This window comes from Manacus candei, unplaced genomic scaffold, assembly GCF_025592945.1.
Source record: "Manacus candei isolate 608988 ecotype Guabito, Panama unplaced genomic scaffold, ASM2559294v1 h1tg000033l, whole genome shotgun sequence".
Taxonomy (NCBI): domain Eukaryota; kingdom Metazoa; phylum Chordata; class Aves; order Passeriformes; family Pipridae; genus Manacus; species Manacus candei.
In genome coordinates this window covers 2638196-2659173 of record NW_026138081.1, presented here as the reverse complement: position 1 = coordinate 2659173, position 20978 = coordinate 2638196, and the positions used below count along the sequence as shown (strand labels likewise).

At 32.5% G+C, this 20978-nt stretch overlaps 1 protein-coding gene across 7 annotated transcripts in view; it reads right to left on the bottom strand.

Moving 5' to 3' along the window:
- RYR3 (ryanodine receptor 3) overlaps window positions 1-20978 on the bottom strand; it is a 215996-nt gene that overhangs the window by 30041 nt on the left and 164977 nt on the right. For 4 of the 7 annotated variants that reach the window (XM_051791763.1, XM_051791766.1, XM_051791764.1 and 1 more), the window contains exons 68-81: window positions 20323-20410; window positions 20126-20218; window positions 15398-15412; window positions 12227-12397; window positions 11772-11831; window positions 10525-10656; window positions 9578-9690; window positions 5630-5726; window positions 4031-4140; window positions 3188-3239; window positions 2447-2497; window positions 2069-2168; window positions 1743-1822; window positions 1310-1386 (exon numbers count right to left, since the gene is read on the bottom strand). In XM_051791763.1, coding sequence (XP_051647723.1) covers window positions 1310-1386; window positions 1743-1822; window positions 2069-2168; window positions 2447-2497; window positions 3188-3239; window positions 4031-4140; window positions 5630-5726; window positions 9578-9690; window positions 10525-10656; window positions 11772-11831; window positions 12227-12397; window positions 15398-15412; window positions 20126-20218; window positions 20323-20410 — 1239 coding nt within the window. The remainder of the gene's footprint in view (window positions 1-1309; window positions 1387-1742; window positions 1823-2068; window positions 2169-2446; window positions 2498-3187; window positions 3240-4030; window positions 4141-5629; window positions 5727-9577; window positions 9691-10524; window positions 10657-11771; window positions 11832-12226; window positions 12398-15397; window positions 15413-20125; window positions 20219-20322; window positions 20411-20978) is intronic. The other 3 variants (XM_051791765.1, XM_051791768.1, XM_051791769.1) reach the window with 1 other exon arrangement.

Sequence of the window (20978 nt, the reverse complement as noted above, 5' to 3'; positions counted from 1 at the left end):
TAATGTCATTCATGGTTTCATGTATAAATGAGGAGTGGAAAAGGAACCTGAAAATTACTGTTTATGATGACTTAAACCTGCCTCCAAAAGGACATTACTGCAGTATTTCTCACTCACACTGTTTTCCACTAAGTTGTCACTATTACTTCTATTGCTACTGCATACATGCATTATTATGTTATTTGGAAGGTGTGTGGTGTTTCTGATTCCTTAATCAGAAGACAGAAATGTAATCAGAGATTCCTTATCTTCCAAGGTCAAAAGAAACTGATATCTGAATTTTATTTTGCTAACTTGGCATAGCTCAGCATGTGGAATAGCAGAATACTTTCTACCCAGACAAAATAGAATTCTATGATTATCAAATTTTTAGTTCAGTTAAATAGTGATGCAGTCACATATTCTGGGTAGTGATATCATTAAAAACAAAAACATTTTTTAAAGCATCATTTTCATTATCACTCTTCAAGTCATTTTATCAAAACTGTTTTTAATTAAGTCTTGAGTGATAGACATACACAATTGGTAGTAACATCACGGCACGGCCTGTTTGAGCAAGTCCCTACTAAAGTGTTTTACATAAATGGAAAAATTACAAGACAGATGTTATTTACTTAGGTTGCAACTATTCAGCTATCATTTCTGTAGTGCAGGTCACCATTCCTTCCACATTTTATCCTGTCTTCATACAGCTGCTCCACTTCTAATTCCCAGTACTTCTGGTGCTATAAAAGGCTGAGAAAAGGAGATTGTCTACTATAAGAGTAATCAGAAACACCAACAGTTTTTCTCCTTCTGTGTGGGAGTTTTTTACCTTAGCTAATTTGAATTTCTGGTTTATCAAGGGAATGGACTACTGCAGTCTCACTGGCCACATGCCATCTCTAACAAACCTGATACATATGCAGAGGATTGAGATGAAGAGACAAAGATTAATGCAGCTCATAAGAAATGTGCAGAAACTGAAAGTTTATCAAAGCTCCACTGGCCTGTCTCTCCCTCAGTGATGGCTTTTCTGCATCCTAAAAGCTTGAGGGATCTAGGACCAGTAAAGGAGTCATTACATTTTACTTTTCTGCCTCTCCAAACTAAGCCTTCAAAGGCATGCACAGTCTTTTGCTTTATTTTCTCCTTTGGAAGAGTACTCTAAAAGATTAACAGACTATGCCTGTGATACACAAAACTTTCCTACAAGAGTTCTACAAACTGTGACTCCTGTAATTTAAATCTAACCCATCCACCTGCACTGAGCAATAAGCCACCAAAATTAATAAAACTGAATCTGTAATAATACAGTTTATGCTTTTACCTGCAGGACTGCATCAAGCCAGAAAGACTTTGAAAAAATCCAGCATCCCTTTTCTCCTTCAGATAGTCCAGCATTTTCTGCAGGTTATATATTTGGGGGGTGAAATATATAATATTAACATTAAATACAAAATAATCATTAACATATAATTACTAATTAATATTTATCAACTAAATTAACAATAACAAAAATAAGTAACATTATCATTAATAATATTAAAATTATATGAATTATCAATTTTCGGAATGAATTCCTTGAAGTGCAAATCACTGACGAGCAATAACATAATTGTTATCGCACCAAAAATACACTGATATTTCTTCACTGTTTGACTTAAAATTAAGTGCATTAAAATAAACAGCAGGACACCAAAATTCTCAAAATTACTTGCCTTTTATGCAAGCAAGACTCACAGTAGTTAGGAAAGCATTACCTGTTGAACTATGGTGTTTCCACCATTTAGAATAGCGATACCAAGTTTTAGTGTTTCAACAACCATGGGCCCTGTATGACCTGTCAAAACAAGAATACAGTCATTAAAACTTGCAATTATGAACTATTCAATCAGAAATGCAGTCTGGAAATTTTTCCTAGTACAGTTGTAACTGACATTTATTTTGCCTCATCATCTGTCATATAGAAGTTGTATATGATTTATAAATCATAGGTGTAATGATAATACACTATATATATGCATAACATTATTAAAACCTATGACATGTACACCATGTATACATTAAATACATCTCAGAACATTACCTTTGCTTGCACTAATCATCTGAAGGACCATCTCAGCAGCTCCACGATCATGTAAGCGAGCTTGCTGATAGAGTGTTCTCTGTTTTTCCATTTCTTTCTCCTGAGTTTGGGAACAAAAATTAGAGAATATGGACTGGAACTGACTCCAAAAAAATAGGAAGATGAGAAATCTGAAGTTGTTGAAAACCGTCTGCCTTCATAATCCATGGGTTGTTTGACTCCAAAACTTCAGAACAAACCATCTTTGTTTTTCATGAATAACCCAGTAAACCAGCTCAACACGCACTGTGTTATGTTATTCTTGCATTTATTCTAGTGGACATAGTTTAAATACTTGCACATTAGATGATAAGAAAGAAATGTTATTTAAACTCTCACCTCAAATGTCTTTTCTTTTTCTTCTTCTTCCTCTTCTTCTTCTTGACAGCTCTTTTTATGTTAAAAACAGAAATCACAAGATCTTGCTTATTATTTTTATAAAAGTGGCCAAATAATTTTTTCAAGCAATAATTAAAGGTATTAAGTAGATTTAAACCCCCTGTAATTGTAAATATTTGTGCTTATCCACACTAAGAAGTTGATATTCCCTAATATATGAGTAATTCAGGGTATTAATCGATCTACATACACACTCTCTAACTACAGGCTATACATTCTTGGGCCATATCTCTATATACATAATATTTATCTTCACAGTCAAACTATCATCACATGAGTCAGCTGGAATCTATATGTTGCAAAAACTGTTAACTTATTTTTGACAGACTTCAAATATTAACTCCAAAATAATTACCCAAAGAATAAAGATAACTAACATGTTGAGACTGCTCATGAGTTAATCCTGTACAGAACAAAGTGCCAAGTGGGTGCCAAGTGCCAAGTCCTACAGTAGGTGCACTGTAGGACTGCACCTACTGGAATTGTATAGTATTGTTTCAATGCAGGAAATCTCTCATTATATATATAACTCTGAACAGCATTTGCTGCATTTAAAATACAGAATTTACTAGTTTCAAGCAGTCCATGTAAGAAACAGAAAAAAAAGTTTTAAGAAGAATCTAAAATTAATGGGAAGTACCTGACTGCAATAAGGAATAGAGCTTGAAATTATATACTTACTTTTGCCATCATCGCAGAATAGGCAATATATAAGGGATCATCTTCTAGTTTACTATGAAAAGTAAAAAAATACTTAAAATTATTTTATGATGTAGTAATATAAAGATGTCATATGCCTACTAATATTGAAATTCATTTTTTATTAAAGTAGACACACATCTACTTGACAAGTTATTACACTTGAAAATCATATTAAAGTGTATTTTCTTATCCAAATCCAAGTCCTAACTTTTTGAATAAACAATTTAGGTCAATACTTAGTCATATTGGATAAGTAAGAATCATTGGCTGTTGTAGGCACAGAACAATAATACAGAAATATAAATTAGAATAATTGTAACTGTCAGATGACAAGATTATGTTAGTCATACAGAAAAAGTATATGAAGCACTGGAATACACATACAAAATACATATTCTAATCAACAGGCGAAAGTCAAAACAGAAACTGGCAATGAGATTCATGATAACCATCAACAAACCTTTTCTGACATACTGAGTAAAATGTAATGAATACCAACTAAAAGAACACACATCTATTACCAGGAGAGACCAGGGGAGGGTACTCTCATTGAACCAGTAGTTTCTGTGAGAAGTCAGGTTCGATTATTTCTGTATTGGGTATTTACCAAGCTTTTAAAATGTAAAAAATAGTCAATATTTATCTCAGTGTAAAGGTTATACTGAATTTAAATGCATGAAAATGAATGAAACTGAAAGAGAAAAAAGTATTCACCATGCACATTAATGAACTACAGTTGTTTTAAATCACTTCTGTAATGTTACTAGAAATTCAATTACTATGTGCTTTTACTCAGTGTGCTTTTCAACACAAGCCTTTTACCTTCTCTCTGTGAGAGCACTGCGACTGAAATAGAGGATAATCTGATGAAGTGGATCAGGATGGTTTTTCTCAGTCTCCTCTTCTTCCTCTTCATCTTTTTTTGGAGATGTCTGTCTCAAGATTTAGAATATACAAGTTAAGCTTCAGAAGTAAGAAAAAAATTGAGTAATTAAGCTTAGGAAAGGACTTGAGTAATTTTATTCTGTCCAGTGTATATTAACTGCCAGTATTAATCTTATTCATCAGTTTACAGCATAGTCTGCAACATTATGTGCCTGTAGGACTCAGAGTTACAGTATCTGATTTTTATTCATATTTTAAGTAGCTCTAGAAGTTTGTCATTTGTGAGGTATTGAGAATGAGACAGTGAAAATCTTAAGGAAACCTTATTCAGCAGAAATTATGTTTCCAGTGGAACAGAATTAAAAGAAAGACATGGCTCAATTATTTAGCAGGAGAATTTCTGGAATAATTTTTAATAATATCATCAGATACATCTTATTCAGACTAGTGTTTGTTACAATATTTTAATATATAATTTCTAGTAACCTTGATTCAATGAATGTAAGGACTACTCCTTGTTGTAAACTTCAGACATTTTTTGGCAATTAGAAATATAACATAGCAATTTACTTCTCTAGTAAATCTGAAAGAATTGTATTCACTGCTTTGATTAATGGCTTCATTCTTTCCTTTAGGAAGGAGCAACAAGGTCAAACACAGACTGGCCATGTAATTGTCCAGAGCATGTGAAGAATGTCCCTACCTGTGGCCACAGGGGTTGGAACTAGATGATCTTTATGGTCCCTTCCAACCCAAACCATTCTATGGCTCTACGATATTAGGCATAAGAGATCTTTAAAAAGCACAGCATGACTGGTTTTGCTAACACTGAAGCACCTCCTAATATATCTGCATGTGATCCATGAAGCTGTATATTAACTTCCATGGTGTTTAGATGCTATGGAGATAGGCCCCTTGGAGGTATTTTAGACAAGCTAACTACATAGAGGGAAGACAAAAAGCAGTAGGCTTTCTGAATCAATATTTATTGATACAATCCTGAAGTTTATCAGTCACTTTTACCAAGTACACAGGTAAACTAAATTTGTGCTGAATATGGCATATATTTACTTCTCCTTATGATGCATCAGTAAGAAAACAAAAAAATTAATTTGTACCAAAGCTGAAAATGTTTAAATTAAATATTATGCATTAAAAAAAATTAAAAAGCCAAAAGGATCCATAGTGTCAAGCTTTAAAAAAACCCAGTAGATAAAATATAGGAACATAGGAATTACCATAATGTCAAGAATAGTCTGACAGTTCATCTAATCCATTTCTCTTCCCAAGAATGAGTATCACATAGTTCATCTGAAGGCATAAATGACCTTAATGCACTTCAGTGTGCATCACAGGACAAATGTCTTTTTGACCAAAGCAGAAAATGACCTTATGCTCTGAAGCATAAGGATTAATATTTTATAAGTTTATGCATATGCATACAGTACACAAAAATGAAATATAGTTTATAATAGATACATAAAATACACACTAAAGTGGGCACTGAAAAACATGCCCAATTATGTCAGTACTTACAGCCAAATCCTGAACTAGTTTCTCCTCAAATGAATATTCCTCTGTTTCTATCCAATAGTTCTGATAGCCATTGAGGAAGAGGTTAATAGAACGGTGCCTGGGGGGGTTGTGAAAGTGAGATCAAGAGGGGTAACGGAACAGAGTATAACAGCTCAGATGGTTAATGGTTAGTAAGGATACACATTTGTACAATTCTGATCCTCTGATTGGTCAGTGAAACAAAATGCAAAACATAACTAACATTCAGTGACAAAGCTGCAGGTACTTTCAAACATTCTTACTATTTTTTTATACACATATGTATACATTACTTTTTATTTTTAAGGCTTTGAGAGGGATAATATACATTATACATGAAACTGCAGGACTGGAACCTTAACGAAAAAAACACACACTTGAACAGACTGAGAATGAATGAGTGGGATTTACACCTGCAAGGTGTAAATCTATTTTACTAGATTTAGAACATCAAGACAGCAGAATTTGGCCATTCAACACCAAAATAATTATCAAGAGATTTCCGGCATGTTATATGCAAACAATCATTGCCGCCTTCTACACAGGGAAGCCTAACCTCAGCTTCTAGTCTTTCAGTTCCAAACCAGGGCAGTATTAGTATGTCCTCAAAGAAGCTGCATTATAAAGACACAAAACCTGCTATAGCAAATTACCAATTTTAGTAAACTCTTAGCCATATTAATTACTACTATACAGTATCCATTAATGTAACTTTCCAAAGAAAATACAGCTCATGGCAATAAGGCTACACATAATAATGGCCAAACCATTACATCTGTACATTACATTTGGGAAAAATTTTGATTTGAGCTACACTACGTGAGGTTAGAAAGGCTGTTTCATGCAGCCTTTTCATTTACTTTTATGCTGTACCACCAAAAAAAGGATGTAAAAACGGGCTGCATGTGCACCATTTAATACTGTTTAAATACACTGTGCACATGAATCATTATTTTACAATGGAATAGCTATCAAGTCAACTTTTTAGGCTCACTTGCTGACGCTGGTATGATTTTATTATCAAATTTCAAAAACTGACCAATCAGAATCCCCTCTGTAAATTGTACAAATTCATGTTTTTATGGTAATATCAAATCATGGCTGGGAAGGAAGAAGTGTGCGCATAAGCAAGAGGCTCTCCACAAGTTACATTACCGTTAACTTGAGTATAAGCCTGTCATACTGAGTTTTTTCATGTACTTTTTCCAGCCAAACACGTTGAAAGGTGCTCAGGAAGAAATTGCTAATTTTGTGTCTGAAGAAAAGCATATAGGTTTTCATTGAAGAAAGGCACAAGTTAAAATCAGTAAAGTAGTCAGAAAGTGTATTCATAAACTGTGTATGAAAATTTGCCATGTACAGTTGTACATATATCTATGTGCATATACAGATGACAGACAATAAGACACTTTTTTCAAATTAATTTCCATAAAATATCAAACAAAAATAGACACATCTCAGAGAAAACATTTATCGCATAAGACACTTTTTCAAAGCCATATACATTCATTAAACACAGAACATGAAGAATTAGTATTTCCTAACTTAACTGATATTTAATTCTTTGAAAATAGAAATGGTTTAAAATATCTACAGGTACTTTTCATAAAAGGGAGTTCTTGGAATATTTATGGTAGAAGTTAAAGTAATTTTTCTGTAATTTAACAGACACTTGCATGTCAATAAACATTTCCTTTTCTGAAATATCTTACTGGAACTCCTAAAACCTAAAACATATAAGAGTATATTTTCCAAAAAATTATATTAAATTGTGAGATTAAAATTAAATTTCATTGAAAGCCACCTAAATATCTAGAAAATTTTCAAAAGAGCAAGCGTATTATTTACTGAAGATATTCATCTTTTCTAACATAAATGAAAGGGTACCATTGTAATGTGTGCTTACTGCCCTTTAAATTAATTGATTCTAGCATTAAAGTTATAACTAACACTCCCAATACAATGCTGCAACTAAAATAAGGAAATAGACAAGATAGAAAGCTGCATTTTAAACTCTGGTTCAAAGAGATTTAAATAGCTTCTAGAATTAATCATGCCTCACTTGAAGTAATCTCCCTAGGGTTCAGACATGTCTTAACAACACCATCAATTTAGATAATAGAGATCGTGGTAGGTGTGTAATAGTGTGACAGCCTTATTTTCCCATCAGAATCCAATGATTTATCTAGAAAAAAATGTTTCTGTAAACTAATTAATTTTACAACTTTGTTCTTCACCTATCAGTTGAGCAATATAGCTAGAAGGCCTTGCTCATTGCAGCAGAGTTGGACTAGATGCTCTTTAAAGGTCCATTCCAACCCAAACCGTTCTATGACTTTAGGATTCTAAAAACATTTTTTTCAATCTTGCCTGTTTTGAAGTGCAGACAGCATAATTAACTGACAAAAATGAAATAGCTGGACAGATTTTCCTCACATTCATATTCAAATTAGGAGTAAACTGCACCACAAAATCTACCTCAAAGTTTGAGAAGAAAAAGTTTAAGAAAATTTTTTAACAAAGAGAAGTTTTTAATGAAAATTACAGTCAATGTTAATGTTTCTATTTTGAGTATTACTCCATATTTTATGGAAAATTAAAAATATTTATAACCCACTTTGCCCCTTGGCAAGTGTTCCATAAATCTCAAAAATAATACATTAAAGGGGAATTTTTTTATGACAAAAATAGGATGAACCATTTTATCATTTTAGTGCTCATATATATATTCTAAGCATTTTAAGAATTTATAAATCCAGAATGTGAGTGTAAAGGAACATGCTCACAAAAAGGTTGAACTGAAATGGGAGCTCTTCATACCACTTTCTCTTATTTTTACAAGCACAGTTCTTGAAGATGAAAGGATTGATACAAGCCCATTTGTTGTGTTGTACTTAAACCTTTTCATTTCTCTGGTTCTTTAAATACTGCCTAGTGGTAGCTTGATAACTTGGAGAAGTTACTATAGTCTAGAACTACTATTTTTTGTAAAGGAATGATGTGTGCTTTTTACAGTATAACTGGCTTTTTATTTATCTTCTGTAAATGTAATCTTTCTCCAGTGTGTTAATGGCACAGCTACAGACCCTTAGCTAAAGATGTTATCTATAGACCTTTACATCAAGCATGTAAATTGACTTTAATAAAGGCATTTAAAAATGCAGTGCAACTCTACTTTGCCAAAAATCTTTGAATAAAAATATTAGACATGAAAGGTGAAAAAGTGCAGAAAGTAAGAGGCAAACCTAATTAAAGTTGTGCTTAACCTGTATCTGAATAAAGCAGATTTTTTGAGAAAGAACGCAATAAAGGAAATTTCCCCAGTGCCTCGTGATTTTAATATTCTGCTTAAAGCAGTAGATGGATCCAGGCACAGGATGCATTTTGTCTTGGACTTTGTGGTGTCTACATTCAACTGGAATAAGAAGTGGAGCAACACACAAGCCCAAAATATCATTCTGCACTGCTCTGCCCCAATAGTTATTTTAATTCATATACCATTCAGATTAAGATTGCTCCAGACAAGCTACAGAGCATGAAGTGTTCATGCAACAGGAGAGGAAGAGCTACATACAATTAAAAAAAAGAAAAAAGAATACAAACACAGGAGAATAAAGAGTAAAAAGAGCAACCAATCAGAGGCAAAAAATGGACAGAAACAGCAACATCTTAATAATTTTCACACATAACTCGAGGAACTATACGGCTGACAATGATGAAGCATTTTGGTTTTGCAGCAGCATAATTCTTATGGTCTTTCCCCCTCTGGTTATTTGTCATGAGATGAGTATTTTGCTACTATGAGTAATTAACTGATAACTAACCAACTCTTAAAATTCTAACAATCAACAAACATGTAGGTAAACACATGAGTAGTGAGAACTAAGTAAACAAAGAAGTTTTGAAAAAATAAACCTTTAAACCATTTACCTTGGCAGGTTGTATAATGGTGCCATTCTGAAACATGCAACAACAGCCCTTTTGCGTTGTTTTGACAGGAGTTTGTGCCAAACAGCCTTTTTTGATCTCAGTGGTTGTTCAACCTACGGGAAAATATCTTCTAGTACATACAATGGAAACACTTCAACTTTCATCCAAAATTTTCTTTTTAGCTAATGGTTAGCTAGTTAGCAATGTAGAAAATGTTACAAATGCTCTGCATAATCTGAAAAAAAGTTGCTTTGGGACTTTATTTATTTTTTTAATTAGTAAGTAAAATACTAGGGACCTTCTATGTAGTACCTGTCAGTTTATTCAGGCAAACGCCAGATGCTAGAATACCTCATGTGTGCGACTCCTTGGTAAATTTCCAAAATGGTTATTCTTCTGTTTCTAACAATGCGTATTCAGCTGTTCATGTGAATGAATTTCTGTGCTGTATCACTTATAATTGAAATGGATTAACTTTATGTAGGAAGAGTACAGTTGCCTTTATGTATTTAAATTGAATCATTTGAGTGAACAGGTAACTGATTCAAAAGTTGCTATGGCATGCCCAGATGCAGAAATAGGAGACAGGCTGAACTCAGTATATTAAAAATAACTGGACAAGCAAACATCTCTTCCTAAAATTACAGGTTTCTGAATGGAGATGATTTGTATACTATACTTCTTGCTACTGTTCACAAAGTTTTGCAGAGGTAAATATATCCTGAGTTTTCCCTGAAGCTAGATAGAGGCACTTAAACAGATTACATTAAATTTTTGTGTATATACACATCTGTATGTGCATGTGTACTTGCATGCAAGCATGTGCAAAACCCCAATTTTTATGTGGACACTTTAATGATAACACTCACTGAAGCTGAAATAATCTCTGCAAGGAAAAGTCTCAGGTTATTTTAAAACAAACACAGTATAGAGATTTATGTTTTTACCTGTTCCAGATGATACAGAGCAGCTGATATCCTCTGCACACGTTCAACATTTCTCTCAGGGTCAGTAGGTCCATCACTCTTCAAAATGTCTTTGTACAGATTTAGCTGCCATTTCACAGCTGGATCATCAGACTAAAACCCAACATGTTTCATATGTAAGCTGCTGAATTTGACCAACACCACTACTGCTCTCATAGTATAATAAAGAATGTTATAGATACTCTCACTTTCTATCCCCTTTCAGACCAAACTAACATCTACCAGCTGCTCAAAAAAATGGCATTGGGTTCTGTATACTGCTGGGCAATTGAACTCAATTCTTGAGCAAGGTTCTGTATTTGTATTTCACAAAACCAAATAAAGCACTCTGGGACTTTTGTATCCCACTTAACTGCATTAAAAATAAGAAAGCTGATTTAGTACTGGAATTAACTCCTTGCAGGACCTCTGTACCAATAGTGTAAAGCTGTTTTTTGGAGTCTAGAATAGACAGCTAGAATTTAAGTAGGTTACAGCCACTTAACTGTAACAGCCAAAGGTTTTGGGTTTTTACTTAGAAGACAAAAAAAAATGACAAAACACATTAAATTACTTATTGTGTCCATTCCAAATTTATGTAAGCACAAAATTTATCAACCAGACAGTCATCTTCCATAACAGATAAATGAGTGACTCCTATTGTGTTCAAAGATTGTAGGCAATGATCTAAATTATTTATAGTTTACTGAATGATGAGGACTCTATATTGGTATTACCTTTGACAGTGTATTCAGCATATAAATTGTAGGAATATAAGGGTGCTTGTAAAACTCAGAAGTGCTAAGATGACACAAGCTTTTCTTGTTTTATCATAGTCACTTTAAAATGTATATACTCTTAGAAATGCTATTTAATTATTAGTGAAAGTTAAATTCAAGCAGAGAAGCTGAAATATTACAGTTCCAATTTTTTTTTCTTGTTGAGTCAAGATGATTCTAAGCCATTATAGTTTTAAGACTACCAACATCTCAATTCTTCACACTTGTGCCATTCTATAGAACTTCCCAAAACTTGATTATACCAGCCAAAACTACAAATAAGCCATTTATTATAATGAAAAAATCATGAAGAATAATGTTAAAATGGCAATTTTTCTAATAGCTTTTCAGATTATATTTTTAAATGTATCACAATTATCAAAACAATTTTGTCTTCTGTGTTTTAAAAGTGCACATCAGAATCTTTAAGACAGAGGGTTTTTGTATTACCTTTTCCTGCAAATGTAAGTTGTTACGTAAATGTTCTTTGACTTCATCATCTGTGTCCCTCTGTAGAAAGGTAGAAGCATTTTTCAGTTCAGATTTTGATTCATTTCATAAGAAATTTTACAACATAGAACAGCTTTTATTTTAATATTGAAACATAACCTCTTTTGTATTCAAAGTAGGTAAGATATCAGAAGGGTCAAAGGCTTTCCTTAGCCACAAAAAAAGGATTAAACTCTGAAGGGAATTAAAGCTAACTAATGATATTTCCCTATTTGGTCCAAATGAATAGGCATATATAAAATTGCTCATTGCATACAAATAATTAGCAGCTATAATTGCTTACAGTACATAGATATATTTAATAATATTGACTGCTTAGATAGCTATGCTTCAAAATATGGTTTAGAAAGTTCTGCTTACTTTGCATTAAAAACTATTGCAAAGTACACACTTACATGGCTGTATCTAGTCTTAGCCAAAGAGATGAGCTCTTGATCTCCAGGAGTACACATATTCAAACCAATAGGAAGCATCTTTTTAAGTGCAGCCACAATCAAAGATGTTTGTATGGAGTACAAATCCCCTCTACGTTTTGATTTCTTCCTCTCTTGATCTTGTCCTCCAGACTATCATTTAAAAAAAAAAAAAAAAAAGAAAAGTAAATTACTGTAATTCTCTAATCACACGCTTCTCCAACATGTTCTTCCCCAGTGGTCCAGGAAAACTATGTTCCTGATGTAGTACAACTAATTAAAAATGCTACATCGGAGGATGGGTGTATAGTCTTGAGGGGGAAACATAAAGGAATAATTTTGGTGTGTGCCAATGCAGAAGATGCAGTAACAGTGATGTTTTAATAGGAGTAACACACTTTTGTGTGCATTCATAATATGACTCTAACTATATTTTCTGGATCTTACCTCTCAAATCAGAAACAACCCTAAAATTAAAAGGTGAGTCAGTCTCAGAGGGCACTATTAGCTCTCTAATAATAGAAACAAATTCAGGATGTTTACTTTTTTTTTAGGAAATTGATATAAAGATAGTCATCCAGGGTCTGAATGAATGAATATTGCCAGATTTGTCTCATCTGGAAAATACTAGTATTTAAAAATCTTTGATTCAATGCAGTAAAATGCCAATGAATTAGTGCCTCTGGGAAAAGCACTGCCCTTTGGCTTTGGCTAATATTAGTAGATTTGGGATGAAAAATTAAAACTTTTGCAACTTTGGATATCATCAGTAATAGGCAAAGGAAAACAAGAGACAGAGGTAAACAGCACAACAGAATAACATCTACCCTATCTTCATACAACAGACACTGTACAACAGTATTTCACACTCAACTTTTCATTTATGAGACAGAGAACCAAAATCTTTCAAACAGACCCATATATTTAATGAACACAGTAAACAGCAACAACATAAAATAGCCCAGTTCTGAATTCTGTACCTAGATTAAACTCCTACTACACTCAAGGGGAGTTTTGCCTGAGATAAGATTTCAGGACTAGGCCTCCAGGCTTATACAACACTACAAAATGTAGTGCTTGCATTTAATCCTCCATGTCCTTCTCTCAGTTAAGTTTTAGTGATAACTGTTCTTATAATATATTGTGTAGTTCCACATAAGGATACAGCGGAATCCATTGCAATTCCTTATCCCAATTACTGCCTCACTATTATCACAGTATCACTGGAAGAAAAAAAGGCAGCCATACATATTCTACTCAGTGATAAATTTTAGCAAATTCTCTCTTCTAGATGGTGAATCTCTACATACATAGCTGGTGTTAAGCATTTTGCAGGTCTGAGGGAACACGCAATGGATGTGGCTTCCTTTCTTAAGGAACTAACAATTGCAAGAGAGTACTTTGCCTCAAAGCTTCGCTTTTCAAAGTGCCTTAGAAATAGCAGTGATGCAATGGTTATAACAATGACATTATTTGTACTCTACATTGACAGCAGACAAACAAATCCCACAATGTATCGCTGTATTCCAGTGGCGTCACTATGCATCTTAAATAAGGAATAACAAAATATGTAATAGATAATTTAAAAAAAAAAAAAAAAAGAAAAGAAGGAGAGATACTGGTTTCTGCATCTTTTATGCCTGAGGCCTTTCACACATCCAATTTGCTGTATGTTTATATGAGATTATTAACTACGTATGAACGAGATAGGGGAACCTTAAAACTTGAACATTTTTAAAGCACAAAAAGAAGAGTCATTCTGCCTTTGCCATCAATTCTGCCGTCCATGAATTCACATCTCCAGCTGATAAATGTATAAGTAGAGTCACAGACAGAAACCTAAATGACAATGGAATTGTGTCTCTTTCAGTTCTGATATGCACATAGAAGAGTAAACACAATACCTTCATTACATATGTAAAGAGCATTAAATTTGATGTATTTTGCCTAAATAATTAACTGTGCTAAAAGGACTTGAACAGAAAGAATGATACAATTTGGTTGCCTAACAGTACATAATGATATTACTTGCCTTAGGTTTTCAACACACAAATGGATATTTCTTTAAAAAATATACAGAAAAAGAATGACAGATTCTTTAGTAGATTAATAATAACTAAATATGCAATGAAAAAGAAGAAATAATTTATTTACACTAATAAAATCAGCTAAAACTGGTTAAGATTATGGAATTAATATTTTTAGTATTTCCATCGCTCTTTAACCCTTCAAGTCTCTGAAATTACCATGAGAGCATTCATTAAATTGTACTCTATATACCTGAAGAAGTTTGAAAACAACAAATCATGAAATCAGGTTGTTAGTTTAACAGAACTTCTCTTTTTTTAACTTATGCCTGCAGTTTAATTGATTAAAAGCTCTTCACAGCATAATGTATGCTTCTCAGGATAGCAGGTGAAGGGAAAGATGAAAGGGTTTATGCTCCATTTTGCTGTTCATTCTGCTTCACCAATGAAGAACACACCATAGGTCAAAAAGAACTCATCTATATTAGAAATTCATATTAAAAAAATATGAATGATGCAAGGGAAGGTGACCTATGGTTCATTGGAGGAGAAGAAAGCTTCAAATACATTAAGTACATAAAAGAAACAAGGATTATTCAAAAGCTTTGTCACTGATCACAACTTTAGTAAAGATCATTTTACTTTTGGAAAAAGGAAGGATTTGAACTGTATATCTTCTTTAAACTTACTGATTTTAATACAACTTCTGTTCATCTACAGACAAGGTACAGGTTATAGCACATTTCTACCATATATTCTTCTTGAATATCATAAGCCAAATACATCTTTCTGATGACTCTACTTAAACATTGCTTTTACAATGTCTACTTCAATATATTAGCAAAAAAACCAGAATGCAGAAAGACAGCAGAGGCGGAATGTACATCTAAAATAGTTACAAAAAGTAACTTGACTACATTTTCACATTAAGCAGCACGTAAGGAGTGCCAAAGGGAATTTCAGCTGCTCTGATCAAAACTGCCACTTCAACCTGGACAAAATTTATAGTAGGTGGAACCTGGACCTTCACTTTGTGACGCCACTGCTATGATCAATGGAAAGAGTGCTTGGAGCCTGATCATCTCTAAATCTAAAACAAAGACACATCATGCACTTTGACCTGTACCTTTACTTGCATGGCCTGTGTGAAAGAAAAATAAAGGGAAAAAAACCATAAGTAAAAGAGATGAAAAGATGATAATTTTACAAGTTAGTAATAAACTTACTCAGCTTTATCAGGACAGTAAAAATATAGTAAGTTTGTAGTTAAAACAAATACGTAACCAAATGGGATCTTAGCGAAATCAGCTTAATCCTTGTTAAATGATTGAACTTCTGAATTTCTGTCACTATTCTAACACACACTACCAACTGTTGCTCGAGCACATAAGGAAGTACATCTAGTAAGCCAGCCTTTTCATTAAAGCCATCTCAATTTTATTAAAAGAAGAAAGGTGTCTGGAACTCTGGATAGTCCAATAATGAAAAATATTCATATTTTCACCAAAATAGTTCTTTCTCCCCTCTTTCCCCCCCCAAAATATGTTTGAGAAAAATTATGTTTAGAAATCAAATTATCACTGGGAAGGTGTTGCACTTCATTTATGGATGTAATTTCCCATCACATATCTTATTATCATTTTGAAGACAATCTGAGAAGTTTTAGCTTGTATCTTTTAGCAGTACCCATTTTAAGAACATCATCAACTCTCATACATACAGAGGGGTTTTTCCCATGTTTATTATATTAATATCATAAATACACTTAAATAAATATGTATTCCATAGTCAACACTATATTATCATTGGTCAGGAAATCTTAAGAATATAACATCAAAACCATTTAGTTACTGTAAAATAAAATAAACTGTTACTCAAAACAATCCTTTACCAGGCATAGGAAAATACTATAGAAAACTGTCGGGTTTAAACAGGCAGAAAAATCTATAAACACGCACAAGCTCCTACTTCTGTCATTGCCCTAATAGTAACTTCCTTTTCTTGTGATACTTGAGTAAGCTTTAAAATGTTGAAGTCTAGGTATTTTTAAAATCCTTTGCAGCCTACTGTATTAATACCACATTGTAAAAAAAAAGGCTTCAAGTCAAGAAAAACAAAAGACTAATCATCAAATTAAGTGTTAGAATCTTAGATTCTTAGAATCTTGAATACCTTACTCAGACAAATAGCAAATTTTAATTTAAAACTTCAATTGTGTGAAACATGTAGATGCTCCTAGACATGGCTCAGCAGATATATACTGAAGGTAAGTAAAGACAAGATGTTAATTATACTTAATTTATTAGAGATGACTATAAAAGTAATCCACTCCTGCTTTACCTTAGTATATCCAAAGGAAATACATTTTTTGTAATTGAAATAGTTTCAGAGATCTAAAACTCTTGCAGAAAATACTAACATGAAATCCTCTAACTATTGTAAATCTGCAAATAATATGTATTACATATCACAAATGGGTACAAACCACAATGTTGTTTCATAATACAAGCTAGAATGCTATGACTGCCTTGAAATTCTATAATAGTAATATAATAGGTCTATCCAAATGTTCTTAAAAGTAGATTAAAAAAAAAAATAATGAGGACCGGTCAAATAGAACTTCAGTAGAATATGCAAGAGTTTAGCAACTGAGGGTATATATCTAGCCACACATTCATTTAGATTCCAAAACTTATACAAAAAAATTGCCCACATATATATTACACAGTTATTATGTACATGTGAATGTATAAGCTTAGTGTTTTATACTGAAAAACTCAACAGGACATCATTGGCTCTTAACCAAAATGTTGTTTTATCAAGAAACCTATGAAGGGGTCAAAAATAACAGATTAGTGGAGTTGAATGTGTTTAAATTCTCCATTTCAACACTTTTATCACAAATCTGTTATTTCAATGTAATCTAAGTTACCAGTCTCTCTCAGACTGGAAGTTCTCTAACTTACCATTCCCCTCCGAGCACTCTGCTGCCATATTTTTAGAAAAGAAAAATTAAAAAACTTTCTCAGCTGTTAATACATTTATTTGAAAAGCTATTAACAAAGTTAACATTGTATAATCAAAATACAATGGGTACTTAATCAACTTATTGATTGTAATGATGAATCATTTGTTACCACTGCTTTTAGCCGCCAATAAATGATGTAATGCTACTCCTTCATCCTCTGCTTCTTTTTTTTCTTCATGTGGCAGGTAAAGATATAGAACCTTCTGTACATGACATATTACATAGAATCACAGTATTTTGTATCTTAGGAAAAATACTCAGTCTCTGTTATATAAAGCAGTCTCAGATCAGCATGGGGCCTTAATCCTTTAAGAGACCTCAAACTGTTCTCTCTTGGGCCAACTGCCAAGAGCTAATGCTCATATTCACAGTTTTCTATACATTCTCATGCTTGATAAATACTGGATATAATTGTTTACACTGAAAATAATATGAATAAACTAGTGATAGAAAGTGCTTATTATTCTGTTAGCATAATGCTTTTTGAGTTGAATGTTAATATTAAAGCAAGAAATTATAAAAATAATGTTCCCTAATGTAATGTCCTCTACTGATCACTGTCTGAGGATATAAATAAGTACCAAAGCTTGTAAGAAATCCTGAAGTTCAGTTACCTAGAGAATTTCTTGTTATATATATATATGTCTTATATATACTATATATTATTATTATTATATTTTATATTATATATTATATATTATTATGTTATCTTTCTATATATTTGTTTTATGTATATATTTCTTCATATTTTAAACTATGCAGCCTTAAATAAAAAATCAGATGTAAATCTATCCTTTAATGAGTGTGCTGGTTTTAGAGCACTTACATTTTATATTATGAAATATTAACAATTTCCTGCTTAGAAACCATCTATAGAAAACCAATACAACACTTCTAAAAGACAACTCATACATTTCATCATGGTATTTAAGTCATCATGAAACAAATGTCTATCTAAATTATCAGCTGTTTTGCAATCATGCCTGCAGTTACGTTACCATATAAATAAAATATTCAGTCATGAACAATAAAGTATTTTATTTCTTCTTTTATTAGCAATGGCCATGCACTGTGTCCTTGAATGCCATAAGATGACATCGTATGCTTACAAAAAATTATATGCATATAAAAAAGCCCACAATCTCTCTGTACTGCATACCCATAGGAAGAAAAACACATTTATATATGCATCTACTTCTCTGTTATGTAAAAATATATTCATACAAGTATTCATACACAGTATATCTCTATACTTAAATATATGCTTCAGGCATTTGAAAATATAATCTCAACATCAAATTTGGGTAATATAGATTCTTGATGTTAAATTCCCATGATTTTTTCAAAATCAGAGCAGTATGAGGCCTACCTATTCTTTATTTTGTAAAGATTTGTTTTTCATTCCTGCAATACCAGACTGACAAAAATATAACACTGTTTACATCATATTATCCTGTATTAATTTAAATATATATGAATCACCTGATTCTAGTCTATCTTTTTTTTAAAAAAAGTACACCTAATTGGCCTAGTTCTCAGACCATTTTTAACATATAAATGCTGAAGTACACATATTAAATCTATGGGCAGTGATTGCCATATGATAAAAGTACAGAGCTGCATATTAGAGTTGGTTATTGTGCAGTTTCTCCTCAAACAGCCTCGACTATACCCACTACTAATCCTGCTGATGAGGATGATACAAACATTTAAATTCTATCAAACAATTTTGTAATCTGCATCTTGAAAACAGGAAAACACATTAAAAAATTCCTTTTCTCTGAATAAGGAATTCTGTATATAGTTGGACTTTTTTTTTAGTGCCAGTCATGAACTAATGACAACCAGATAATCTGCTAGTTTTGCATGTAAAATTTCCAATATCAGCATTTGGTTTGGCCTGGTTTCAAAACTAAAAGAAAATAATAAAAAAAACCCCAAACAAACCTTTTTAAAGAAACTTATGAAATATAAGGGCACATTTTATCTGCCTCTCTATTTTCTAAAGTTGAACTTACAGTAGCTTGGTAACAGGCAACCAAAATACATTGAAATAAAAAACTTTAAACACTATTTCTCTGGTACACTTTCAAAATTACTCCAAACTCATTATAAATATAAATGAAAGAAAAGGTTCCTTTGCTACACTTACTTACACTAATTTGGAATTAGACCATCTAGCTTTAGTTTAGTAAGGCAATTTCTTCAGCTAATGTCAAAGCAGCATGTTTTACCTTGACACCATGAATTTTGTCTATTAAACAGGTAACAAATGTACTTTAAGCCATTGTATCAGCCTCTCTTTGAAAATTAGCAAAAAAGACATTTACTGTGTTAAGTAATAAAAACCAAGAAAACCAGTGTACACATGGCACACTATATGTATAAATAAAGGGCTATATGCAAAGACAGCAGTCATCCATCAAAGCTGACAGAACAAGATGACATTCACAGGAAAATGATGAGGCAACCAACGTTTTTTCACTTGCTTTTATAAAATAGTCTACCTTTTTTTTTTTTCTGAAATATCAACAACCCATATTTTATAATACAAGCCATCTTCTCTTATATGTGTAATTTCTCAAATCAAGACTTTTAATTAAATCTTGTGTATTTGAATATTAGTAAACATTTAATAAGTAACTCTAAGGTACATAGGCTACATTTTGCATAGTAGTTGTCACATCTGTCATCAAGAAGCAAAACTATTTTTCTTTTCTTCTACTAGAACAGCAGCTGCAATCTGAGTAGATTTTCAGAGCCTTCTTACAACATACTAAACACATAGTGAAAATTTACCTGATCCACAAATTTTTATTAACTTACTTTAGACATCTTGCTCTTGGTGTCTCCTGTTAAAAATGCCAAATTGTTGATTTCATTCTGAATCACAAAATTTTGTTCTTCTCTTTTGAAATTCTAAAGACAAAAATAAATCACCAGAAATTTAGTTCATCCACATGCATCACCTTTATAAGTAAAGATAGGATTAAATGAAAGAAAAAATGTACATCTTATCTTACATGTGATTTACACCACAGGATAAAAACTTCAGCTACCATTCGAAAGAGTTCATCGGAATCTGCATCTGGTTTCTTTAGCCAGTTAGCTCTAGTTACAAAAATAAGAGAAATTTAAAATAAGACATTTTAATATAATAATCTCTATTTAATAGATCAGGTTACATTTTTATAGTTAATCTTGGAATTAAATGAAAAGTCTCTTTAGATGCTTAGAGAGGCAATCTTTCATGGCAGTTTAATTCATCTCCAGCAAAAGTCCTGATTCTTGGGTATTTATTTCTGCCTGCTCCCCCTCCCCATGGTGCCAACACATGGTTTTGTGCCTGTTCTGTTAACCAGACTAAAATCTAGACCTTGCTATTGTATTTTTTTCCTTCCTAATAAAACTTTGATATCAAAACTGTGTTGATCACAGAGAACACTGTAACAAGGAGAGAAGGAAGATTACAGGGAAATGAATGAGTGGATAGAGCTGTAAGATTCTTCAATTGGTTTATTTTTGTAATCCAGGAACAAATACAACTTCAATCTGAGTGTGTCTGCACAAGGATGCTCAGAAAACTTGCGCAAATGAACTAACAGATGCAGCCCTCTTAAATGTCTCTAAATTAAATTGTATTGATATGACCATACGTAAAGTGGGCACCTGACAGCAG